At 43.6% G+C, this 11,517-nt stretch overlaps 1 protein-coding gene across 2 annotated transcripts in view; it reads left to right on the top strand.

Annotated features, from left to right (window-relative positions):
* Nucleotides 1–6,953: 6,953 nt before the first annotated feature.
* COMMD10 (COMM domain containing 10) overlaps nt 6,954–11,517 on the top strand; it is a 164,030-nt gene continuing 159,466 nt past the window's right edge. The window contains exons 1-3 of one of the 2 annotated variants that reach the window (XM_059693817.1): nt 6,954–7,087; nt 8,389–8,479; nt 10,856–10,966. In XM_059693817.1, the coding sequence (XP_059549800.1) occupies nt 7,047–7,087; nt 8,389–8,479; nt 10,856–10,966 (243 nt within the window). In that variant the 5' untranslated portion in view covers nt 6,954–7,046. Of the gene's footprint in view, nt 7,088–7,311; nt 7,467–8,388; nt 8,480–10,855; nt 10,967–11,517 lie in introns of those variants that run through there. The other variant, XM_059693818.1, reaches the window with a different exon arrangement.

Below are 11,517 nucleotides of genomic sequence, written 5' to 3'. Positions count from 1 at the left end.
TTTCACAAACATACTTTTCATTTTAACTGAATCTTAGTTCTATATGGATTTAATGTTCACTACATGCCATAGCACCTCCATTTTGGAGTTCTTTATTTTTATTAATCTCTTGGTTGGCTTGTTTACAATGATCAGTTTTCCTAAAAAGAACTCATAAACGTTATGAATGCAATCATGTTTGAGAATATCTGACTTTTGCTTAATAATTGAATAGTGTCTTGGTGTGACATAATGTATTTTTCTTAAAACTTTGAAGAAGTCTGAGACTTGTTGATTTTTCTTCTTCTTGTAAGTGACTTACTTTTTTCACCTGGAGGCCTGAAAATTATTTTCTCTATCCTGACATTTGATAATTTCCCCAGAATTTGTCTCAGCATCATCATTCTCTATCAGGGTCTTCCAGAAAACAATATGCTCTTTCAGTTTTTCCCAACATTATAGGGAAATTGTCTTCTGGTACATATTTGTTGTGATCATCCCATAGAGGGGAGATGACTTCCCACCCCACCTTTGGTTTGCTGTTGAGAGTTATGATGCCACACACACACCAAGATGGTTGTTACTCACAGAATGAGGCTTTCTGGGACCAGTAGGGGAGGCTCGTGGGCAGGCTCAAAACAGCTTGAGAGAGCAGGGCAGGGAGAATGGCTTGGGATTTTGTGGTGGTTACCGAGCGGGCCAGGATGTGGGTTCTCCCAGGCAGTCATGGGCTTGGGTGGTTTGATCTCCTGCCAATGCCAACGGAGGGCACACCTGGGCTTCCTTATCCGTTTGCCCAGATGTGGAGCAGAAGAAGACAGGGAGGGATGAGGACCTGCAAGCTGTCAGCAACCAAACATCAAAAATGGAGTCAGACTCCTATTTCAGCACTTGAATATATTTTTGTGTCTATTTCTTGGGTTCTTTCCTTGGGGACAGTTATCTTTAGGTTGGCTTTTCTTTGTTCTCAGTATCTATTTTGTGTTTGTCTCTTTCCTTTGCATTCTCTATGACTAGCCCTTCCTTTCTGTCAATAACTCAATTTGCAATTTTGTCATCTGTTTTTTTTTCTTCCATTTCTAATTTATGCATTATTTAGGAAATGGTGAGCTTTCAGTCTCAGTTTCTTTCTTTGGTTTTGCAGTGGCTTTTACATCTAAATGTATTGTTTTATCAAATTGTCTTTTAGCTCTTGTTCCACTGAACTTATTTTATTAAGTTTTATTTTAAGGAGCATTCACATGGGATTTTCTTCAGTCTCTTAGGTTATATTTTATTCCAGATTGAATTTTTAAACTTTTATTTTTACATGCGGTTTACCTCTCTCTCATAGATTTTTCTGTAGGGCGATTGCACAGTTGTCATGCCCTTTCTTCTCATCCTACTGTGTTTAGCATGGACAGCTCTGCCCAGGCCTCTGTTTTCTCTGATGCAGTGCCAAAGGCTCTTTAGTTCCTTTGCTTTAATGTGAGATCTGTTTTTCCACCCAGGACACCAGCTTGATAGCTCAATATAGCATTCTATCTACTTTTCTGCAAAAGTTTCAGGGGAAGCTGGGGCTGAGGGTAGCGTTTGTTGGTGGATTTGATTTCTACTTTCCCAACTCTAAGATTTAGCTAACTGTCCTGTATCAGGATTCACCAGTCCCTGAGCGGGACAGATACTCCACCCTTCAGCTGAGGCCTCATTAATTGTGGCACCGAGAGCCCCGGAATCCTCCTGAGTCAGCCCTAGCTGTTCACTTCCCTATTTCATTCTTCCATTTCCACTTAGTACGGGGAAGGATTAGATCCTCTGTGGTTTTCAGCCAGTGTTAGTTTAACCATGCGGTGGGGAGGTTGAGGGAAGGTTTTTTCACTGCCCTTCAATGTAACCTTCCCCACTGGCTTTTTGTTTCAGAGTATTTTTTTCTTCTGTTTGCTTTTCAAGTCTCTAGCTCTTTATTCATAATTTGGGACATTAGATAGAGTTTTGTTTTTTCTGCCTACCGCTCTACTTTTCCCTTACCCCCAGGCACCAAAAAGGTGACTCCTGGAGGCTCCTCCACCAAATCCTGCACTGGCCTTCACAGACTCACAGCCTCTAGGGCAGTGGTTCTCAACCTGTGGGTCGCGACCCCTTTGGGGGTCGAACGACCCTTTCACAGGGGTCGCCTAAGACCATCGGAAAACACATATATAATTACATTATGATTCATAACAGTAGCAAAATTACAGTTATGAAGTAGCAACGAAAATAATTTTATGGTTGGGGGTTACCACAACATGAGGAACTGTATTAAAGGGTCGCGGCATTAGGAAGGTTGAGAACCACTGCTCTAGGGGTTTCCCGAGGCTTCCCCTGCTGACTACCTCTCATTCTGCTCCTCTCCAAACCAGGGGCGATATGAGAATTCTCGTGACTTTGTGGACAACCCTCTTTTCCTCCTCTAGGAAGGGAAGAGAAGGCGTCTGTTTCAACAGATCGGGAATCACCTTTAGACTCCAGCTTAGCCAATACACATAGATGTTCTGTCTTTTCTTAGCAGACTTTTTTTTGAGTGTGTGATTAAGTTATGCTTCTTTCCTGGTTTGTGTGCTGTTGATGCATGGATTTTTCTTTTTCTGTAGCCTGTTTGTGTTGTTTGCCATTTTTATTTCCTTTACTAGTCATTGGGTAGAAGCGGATCTGTAATCGTGCCTCGCTTAACCTGTCTCTATGGGGAGCACCATCTCATTCTTTTCAAACTGTGTTCACTGGTGAAAATTACTGAAGAAACCGTTCAATCTCTCTCACATCCTATGTGTAAATATCAGTCCCGTTAATGGAACAGGCCTCTGGGAGGTAGAATGGAGAAAACTAGGTGCAAATTAAAATGAGGGGTGATAATTTGAGATGGTTTTCAACTTTAAATTTGAGAGTAGATTAGACAGGGATCTGTTCATATATTACAAAGTATATTTTTGCTACATTAAAAAAAAACTTACCTCTCATACTCTTCCCAATCCTCCATTTAGTTAAGGGTGGGTGAACATAAATAATGTTTTTTATGGGCAAAAATGGCCTGCAGCTCTAATAGTACTTTTTCTTTATTTTCTAAGTTTCTTGCTTCCTATCTACATCACAACCTGGTATGCAAGTTTCAAAGAATTCATTATATTCATGCACCCCTTATTCTTGATATATCTTACATTAAACAGGAACATTCACATAACCAACTCATATATAAAAATATATAATTTCAAAACTTTATTCCCTCGAGAATCCGGAGAGAAAGTGTGAAACCAATAATTACACATTAACCATGTAGAAGGGTGTGTTCTTCAGTTTATCCCAATTGGTTCTCTCACACCTATGAAGCAAGCGCTGACTACAGAGCTAAAAACAGGCTAAACACTGAGTGATGGTGTGGAGGGGGGAGGTGCGTGCCGGCATGGTGGGAAGGGGGAAAACTGGGCCAGTGGCTTCTGCAAGCAAATGTGACAAAGCAGCTGAATATGAATTTTATATTTGATTGTCATCTGGGGATAGGACATGGGTAGCAAGTAGTGTTAGTCCTCTGCCAGTGCTTCTAAACTACCTCTGGCAAATGCACCTGAGAAACTGAAGGTGAGTGTAGGACTACAGACTTTGACAATCTGAAGGGCCTGGTTCAGATACCTAGCTAAGCCATTGACAGAACAATCTAGGGTACATAATGGGAAACCTGTACCCCCCTATTTGACAATATATACTGGTATATCAAGAACCTACTTGAAAGGTCATTTCAGCTGGACTGAGTTCCTGGGGCTCAGATATTGTCGTGGTGGGTAAGTAGGTATTACCCTTCCTCCAAAGATATCATTTTCATTGTGGCTGGAAGGTTGAAGGATGGATTTGGGCAGGGCTTCTTGTTGCACCCAGGGTTTACTTAAGGGTTGGAGGAGACTTCTGGGGAAAAAGGCTCAGACTTTGGTCTACTTCATTGAGTGTTAAAGATATAAATCATGCCTAGAGGGCGAGAGGGTGGGTACGACTGAGTCTATGTTGCAGGAGACTGCACAGAGTCCTTGAGAAGGAGTCCACCAAAAGGGAGAAGCTCTAAGCAGGACAAAGATCACACCTAGAAGGAAGTATTAACTCTCCTGACACAGTGGAGGGCTGTCACCAATCTCACTCCAACCTGTGCTGTGACAGACTTTGGTAAAACAACTAGGCACATGTGAATTGAAAAGCTACATCATTAAAGAGCTGAAGCACTCAGGACCCAGGCAACTCTTGTGTTGAGATTCCACTCAGGACCCAGGCAACTCTTGTGTTGAGATTCCACTCAAGGACTAAAACTGTCTCCAAGTTACCGGATGTACCTCCCCAGATATGCTCAGCCTACTATGTCCCAGGCTTCAGTGTGTTGCTTTGCTTTCCAATAAAGTGGCCCCTGGGAACTCACCTTTTCCCATAGCCATAAAGCCCCTGCCACTTGCTGCCACCCTTACTAGGGCAGGGGGTAGAGAAGGAGACATCTGGAGGTGGGTATGGTTAGGGATTAGGCCATGGACTCCTCTTCTGCAGCTCCAGGACTTAGTTCCTACTCCACCAGGCTGGACTCACGGAAGCTCTGGATTCTCCAGTGCTTGTTTAGAGGCACCAGGGACATCCCGCAGAAGTTCAGGGGAGGTATGAGCTGTAGGACAACTATTGACCAACAAGAGAGAGGAGATATACAAGAGTCTGCAGACAAATTTCCTCCCCTCAGGCCTACCTCCTGGCTATTCCAAGACACAATGACTGGACATAGCCTCTCTCAGAATGCCCCACAGTACCAAGAAATGAGCTAGGTTTTGAAGCTGTAACCAGCTGGATAACATACCACCTTGTATTTGCTTCCCTTCTTTCCTTCCTTCCCTTTTGCCCTCACTCCCACTTCCCTACAATTATAGTACCTGGTGAAGCACTAGCATGTAATCAGGTTGTTTTCTAGAGAACCCAGGCTAACACAGAATGTAAAAAAGAAACAAGTGAATTGTTGGAAGTTTGCAATGAAGACAAAGGCATGAAAGAAACTGGGGCATTCAGCATGTTTAGTAGCCATAAAAGATCAGGGGCAGCAGATCTGGGCTCTGGATCCATCATAAAGATGCACCGATAGGTTTGGGGATCGGGGGTAAAGTATGATTATGGGATTATGTCTCCAGGAGGTACATTTCCTATTCTCTAGCAGGTGGCAACAGGTAGACAACTACAAGGACTTTTTTTTTTTAATGGTTATATATATGCCTATATTCCAGAGACCACAGAAATATTTTGGGTGAGAGTCTCATTTAAGGGATAAAATTATTTACTGCATCAAGCCTTTTTGTCAAGTGGCAATTAGAAATCATCACCCCATCAGTGAAAATGAAAAGAATTGGAATGAGAGGCCCCTGTATCCAGTGGAGACTCTCTTTTGCTAAAACCTCAGAAGCCTGCGCTTTGCTCAATGAGGGAGGGTAGAGTGCTTCTTGTACATATGCATCACCTTACGCTATTCTCACCACAGTGCAGGGGAGCAGACATTGTTCTTGCCCCCATTTTGCAGATCAGGAATGGGAAACAGTGAGGTTAAATGCTTTGTTCCAACTTGATGCTCTTTTGCTCAAAATCCTAGCTATGGTTTTGAAGGTAACTGAGGAGGACCAAAACTCCACTAGAGATTACAGAGGGTTTTAGCTGGTTAGTGGCTCTGCTTTGGCAACGGATCAAGACAAATGGAAAATGACTCAAAAGGCGATTGAGCTGGGATTCTTTAAAAGTTAGGTAGGGTAATGTGTTTGTATCAGAACCTATAATTTATGTAGATTCAGATCCATCTTTTTTACATCTTGCACCAGTTGGGGAGTATGTGGAGTGCTGTGGAACTAAATGTATTTGTATGTGTTCAGCACACTGTATAATTGACTCAATTATCCTTGTGGGGATTATTGACTTTTAATTTGCAATCTGGCTTCGCCTTTCAGTTAGGATGTTTTTGGGCTGCTGTAGGAGTGCCAACTAATTTAAATAATAATTTAAGTAAAACATAATTAGGTAGGAAAATGAAATTCAACCTCTTGCCAGCTCCGGAAGATTCTACAGCTGAAATGTAACACTAACCCATCTACTCTCTTTTTATTCACCAATGCCATTTTACTGCCATAGGATCTTATTGCTTTCCATAGATTATTGCAAATTTCCTATCTGGCTTTTTTGCTTACCTCTTTCCAATCAATCATCATACTGCTGACAGTAATCTTAAAGCAAAAAGGACCCCCCAAAACAAAAAACCAAAACCAAAACCAAACCAGCTCTCATCACAAGAATTCCTTTGCTTGTAAACATTTAATATATCCCCATTTTCACCAGATCAAGTGCACATGCCACAGCCCATCATTCAAGGCTTCTCCATGCCACCTGCCCTAGGAATCTTTCCTGATCCTACCTCCGATGCCCCATCACTGTTCCCACCTTTGAATCCCCTTCAGGCGGTACAAGTTTTTCTGGGGTAAACCAAGGTATGTGAACCCCCGTTGTTGCCCACTTTCTCTCTTGTGAGATCCTTAATAGCAGTCTCTGCGGCGTTTCATCTCTCCCACTATGCAGAGCCTCGCTCAGTGTCGGACCCCAAAGAGGGAGCATTTGTGCTGCGGGGAAACCAAGAGGGCAGAAAGTTCGTTCTTTTGTATCCCAAGTGCCTAGCACAGCGCCTGGCGCATAGCAGGCGCTCAAGGAACAACTGAAGGTACTCCTGCAAGCTCCACGTGGCGCCCCGCAGAGCGTGTATGTAACATGCATATATACACACATGCTACACACATGATCCATAAAAACATACACACCTCCATATGCAGGTGTATACAATTAGTAAACATGCAAATATAAATAAATTTATTCGGGTACAGGCCTAACTCCGAACAGGTTGGAGAGGCAGGGAGGACGGTGGCGCCCCCCGACCCTCGGACCGCAGGACGGGGGGCGGGAGCCCGCAGGCGGGGCGGCGGCGCGGCCTGGCCCTTCCGGGTTCCCGTCCGCGCGCCGCCATTGGCTGGGCCGCGAGCAGCTGACGGCGAGCGGCGGGCGAGGGAGCTTCGAGGATGGCGGCGTCCGCGGCGTTAATCCTGCGGGAGAGCCCCAGGTAGCCGTCCGGCCCGGCGCTCGCGGCGGCCGCCCCGGGGTGGCGCGGGCGGCAAGGGTGTCCTGCGGCTGTCGCCCCGGCTCTGCGGGGGCCGGCCGGGACGGCGGCGCGGGGCTGTCCGAGTCGCGGTGCGGCCCGGGACGGTGGGCGCCTCGCCCTCGGGGGCACCCCCGCGGGTCCCAGCCGAGGTCCGCACGCGGCGCGCGGACGCCGGGGGCAGGACTTCCGCTCCGCCCGGCGCTGTCCCCGACCTCGGACCCGAGAGAGGCGCCCCCACGCCGGGCGGTCCGCAGCCCTGGCCCGTGTCAGCACCCTCCCCTCCCGCGGGCATAGACCCAGGCCGGGGTGGGGGCTGCTAGCATGGTGCAGTCAGAATTTGGTGACATGGCTTTTGTTTTCATTCTGTTTCCTTTTAGTTAGTTTCTGTTTATGGTAGGTAAGCGGCTGTCCGCGGTGGAGATAGATTTGGGTGAAAATGACTTCATGTAAGGAACAGCCGTCGAGCCCCCCTGAAGCGGCGGTGGGTGGGTGTGGGAAAGTGCGGAAATAGATGGGCAAGTCACTGAAGGCGGAACAGAACTCCTTTGCGCCCGAATTGGGCAGGAATGTTGAAGAACACCGTTGCCATGTCAAAGCTTTTCCTTCTGCCCGGAGTCCTTGAGTTCTGACAGCCAGAAACTTGCCTCCCCACCAACGTCTGGGTAACCAGACGCCACATCGGTGACCCGCAGTGACACGGTGCCACAGGACTGTGCTTGTCACATAACGTAAAGTTCTCGATTACTGTTGCGGCAGGGTTTTAAAACAGCCGTGTGCTTAGTGACCCCAAATGATTTTTGTATAGTATTTTTTTAAAAAATGATCTGCCATACAGCATTCTGTTCTTCATATATATGGTGTACTTGCCACTTCCCTCCTCCCACTTTTTTCATGTTGCATTTGCATTTTGGGTTAAGTGGACACTGTGCTGCTACAGTAATGCCATCCCCCACAGACTGCAAACTTTCCTCGTAGTTTGCCTTGCCCCAAAGAAGGAGAACATTTGCCAAATAGACCTTTTCAACCATAGTTGAATGGGTGTGTGTGTGTGGGGGGGGGGGGGCCGGGGGGGGCATTAGGTAATGCCCTGCCTCCTTTGGGGCCATCATCTATTTTTCTTTGTTTCACTCAGACTTACCTTATAGCCATTAGAGTTGTTTCAATGAAAACTTATAATTGCAGTTATGGACAACTGTACTTATAACCAGTACAAGTCCACTTGGAAAGCTTACTTAAAAACTTTGTTTTACTAATTTATTTAGCATGAAAAAAGCAGTGTCGCTGATAAATGCAATAGATATAGGAAGATTTCCACGATTGCTCACCCGAATTCTTCAAAAACTGCACCTGAAGGTTTGTATGTTTGCATTTCTATAACTTATAATACTTTCTTGTGATTCCACTGGAACTGTTTCTACTTAAAGAACTTTTTGCGAAGAATAATGGAAGAATAATGTTTCAAAGTGCATCTTTGAGAACACCAGGTCTCTAGAAAAATTTTTTTTTCTGGGTTAACATTTTTTTTCTAAAATCTTTATTGTTGAAAGTATTACATAGGTCCTTCTTTCCCCCCCATTAACCTCTTCCAGCCAGCTCCCGCCCTCCCCCGACAGGCCCTCACCACCCCTTTGTCTGTGGCCACTGGTTATGCATACATGCATACAAGTTCATTGGTTGATCTCTTCCCACCCACCCTCCCCTGTCTTCCCCCTGAGGTTCAAGTCTGTTGATGAAAATTTGATAATGTCCCATGGTCAAAAGGTTTGGAAGCTCTATCTTCATTAACGTTAATTCTTTTTATTATGGAACTTTTCAGTATATATTATATAGTAGTGTTTATAGTAAATATTTAAGGCTGTGCACAATTTTCCAAATGTGTTTGGCCTTGGAAGTGTTTTATGATGGCATATGTTTTGGGACTAAGGTTCTGAGGAATATGCGTTGGGAAAATTCCGATTTTATGACTTAATTCTTCCTCTTAAAAATAATTCTGTGGTATTGCTGTCAATCAGTATTTAATCTTTCATTTAATCTTTCATTTTTGTTTCAAGGGTGTGGTTATTTTTGACATACTGATGTTTAGTAATTCACTGCTTGCTCACCAATCTAAGTTAACTTTTTTATCAGGTTATGAAAAATTTAATTCCATCCATCACATGTTTATGGAGCACCACTAACTGTTCTCCCTGGTGCCAGGCATCCCTGTTAAACAAGAACCTGGTCTCGTTCCTCTTTTTTTTTTTCCTGGCCAGTGCTGGGGTCCCCAAAGGTGTGGACGGAGTCGGCGAAGAAGGAATGACACGGAGGCAGTGTTCAGTTGACCAGCATGGTTGGGTTCTCTCTCCTGGTTCTCTCTAGGATCTCCAGTCAGGTTCTGTCATCAGGTTCTGTCGCTAGTTTCTCCAGACTGGTTCTGTCCAGGATCTCCAGCGAAGTTCTGGGTAGGATCTCCAGCCAGGTTCTGTAGCCAGGTTTTGTCTCTAGGTTCTTCAGCCAGGTTCTCTCGATAGGTTCTGTCTCTAGGTTCTGTGGCCAGTTTCTGTCCAGGATCTTTTGCCATGTTCTCTCCAGCGAAGTTCTTCTGTCTCTAGGTTCTGTGTAGGTTCTGTGTCTAGGTTCTGTGTAGGTTCTGTGTCCTGTTGTCTTGTTACATCTGTATTTATACCAGTTGATTCCAATCCTATCAATCTCTATTCCAAAGGTTAGGGCGTTTCTTATCTCCATTCCAGGGAGTAAAGATTATGTAGCTTAAGCATGATTGTTCGTAGTTAAAGTGATTAATTACCCGTCTGGCACTTAGTTAAGGGGTTTTATTCCCTCCCTAACTTCAGGGGAAAATCTCTACCTGGGGAAACAACCTTTCTCAGAGAGGTGACCTTGGTTAAAACACATAGTGCCAAGAAGGTGAGCAAACATATTAAGAACAGTATGCCATATATGCCAGGTCCCTTGAAACAGCAAGGATGGACCGGCTCTCGGCAGGCCAGGAGCCAGCCTCAAAGCCCTTCCTTCCTCTGAAGTGTCTCTCAAATCCAAGTTCTCCTTATAGTCCTAGTTCAAATGCTTATTATCTTTTCTCTGGATGCAATGATTACCTTCAAACTGCTACCTTGAGGCCTCTAGTCTTTCCCTTCCTATTGCTTCTTCATAACACTATTTCATTTATCTTTCCAAATATTTTTTTTTCCTAAAAAAGAATTGATTATATCAAAGCCATCAGTGATTTTCCATTGTCCATGGAAAAAAGTTCAAAATCCTTAACATTATATCATAATAATATATTAGGGCCACAACCTGTATTCTCCCCACGTTGGAAGTGCTCCAGTCACACTGGACTGTGCTCTTTTACTAGAACTTGTGGTTGTGCATAACCTAAGCTGTCAAGGCAGAGACTCATGGCAAGATCCAGATATTGAACTGTGCTGATTTTGAGAGCTTGAAATTTACAAATGCATAAGTTTTCTTTTCTTTTTTTTTTTTTTTTTTTTACCATGGATTTACTCTTTCTTTCAATTTCTCATTCCATATATGACTGAATGGATCTCCCGTTGAGGATCTGAGTTTTGAATACCTGAATGTGTGCTAGTAGATTGCTTTTTGTGTTGTAGGCTGAGAACAGTTTCAGTGAAGAAGAGGAAGAAAACCATATATGACTGAATGGATCTCCCGTTGAGGATCTGAGTTTTGAATACCTGAATGTGTGCTAGTAGATTGCTTTTTGTGTTGTAGGCTGAGAACAGTTTCAGTGAAGAAGAGGAAGAAAAACTTCAAGCTGCATTTTCTCTAGAGAAACAAGATCTTCACCTAGTTCTTGAAACAATATCATTCATTTTAGAACAGGTACTTTTATTGTTCTCAACCATTGGTGTCTGGTACATGTTTGTATTGCTGTGATAGGGGTGACATTTTTTTTCTTAAGTGTGCAAATGGAAGCTGTGAATATATTTTAATTAAGAATTTCAATGTAGTAAAAAAAAACCACATTTGAATGTATGATTTTCCCCCCACAGGGTATTGCATTTTATAAAACAGTCTTAATGTTGAGTAGTGTAAGTGTTTGACAGTATGAATCAAGACTTTATTGACTTGAGACAGTTATGAAAGATATGAAAGATTTTAATTCATTGTTACTTGTTATAATAATTTGGAAAGATGAACACACTTTATTTAAAAATTTTAACAAATGATTTTGGGGGGATTTATTTGACTAATATGGTAAATAAAACATTTAGAAAAGAAATAGTTGTCAAAGGACTTTTAGTCATATTATTTCTTCCTACTGAGCTGCCCTTCTGCCTGCATCTCTTCTCACATCTCCTTTCATTGTACCCTTGACCCCTTATACTTGCACTCTTCCTCCTGTTTGGGTTCCTTTTATCTTTAGCTTATCA

This window comes from Myotis daubentonii, chromosome 4, assembly GCF_963259705.1.
Source record: "Myotis daubentonii chromosome 4, mMyoDau2.1, whole genome shotgun sequence".
Taxonomy (NCBI): Eukaryota; Metazoa; Chordata; class Mammalia; order Chiroptera; family Vespertilionidae; genus Myotis; species Myotis daubentonii.
Note: the sequence above shows the minus strand (reverse complement) of the source record. Positions and strands in the feature narration are given on the sequence as shown.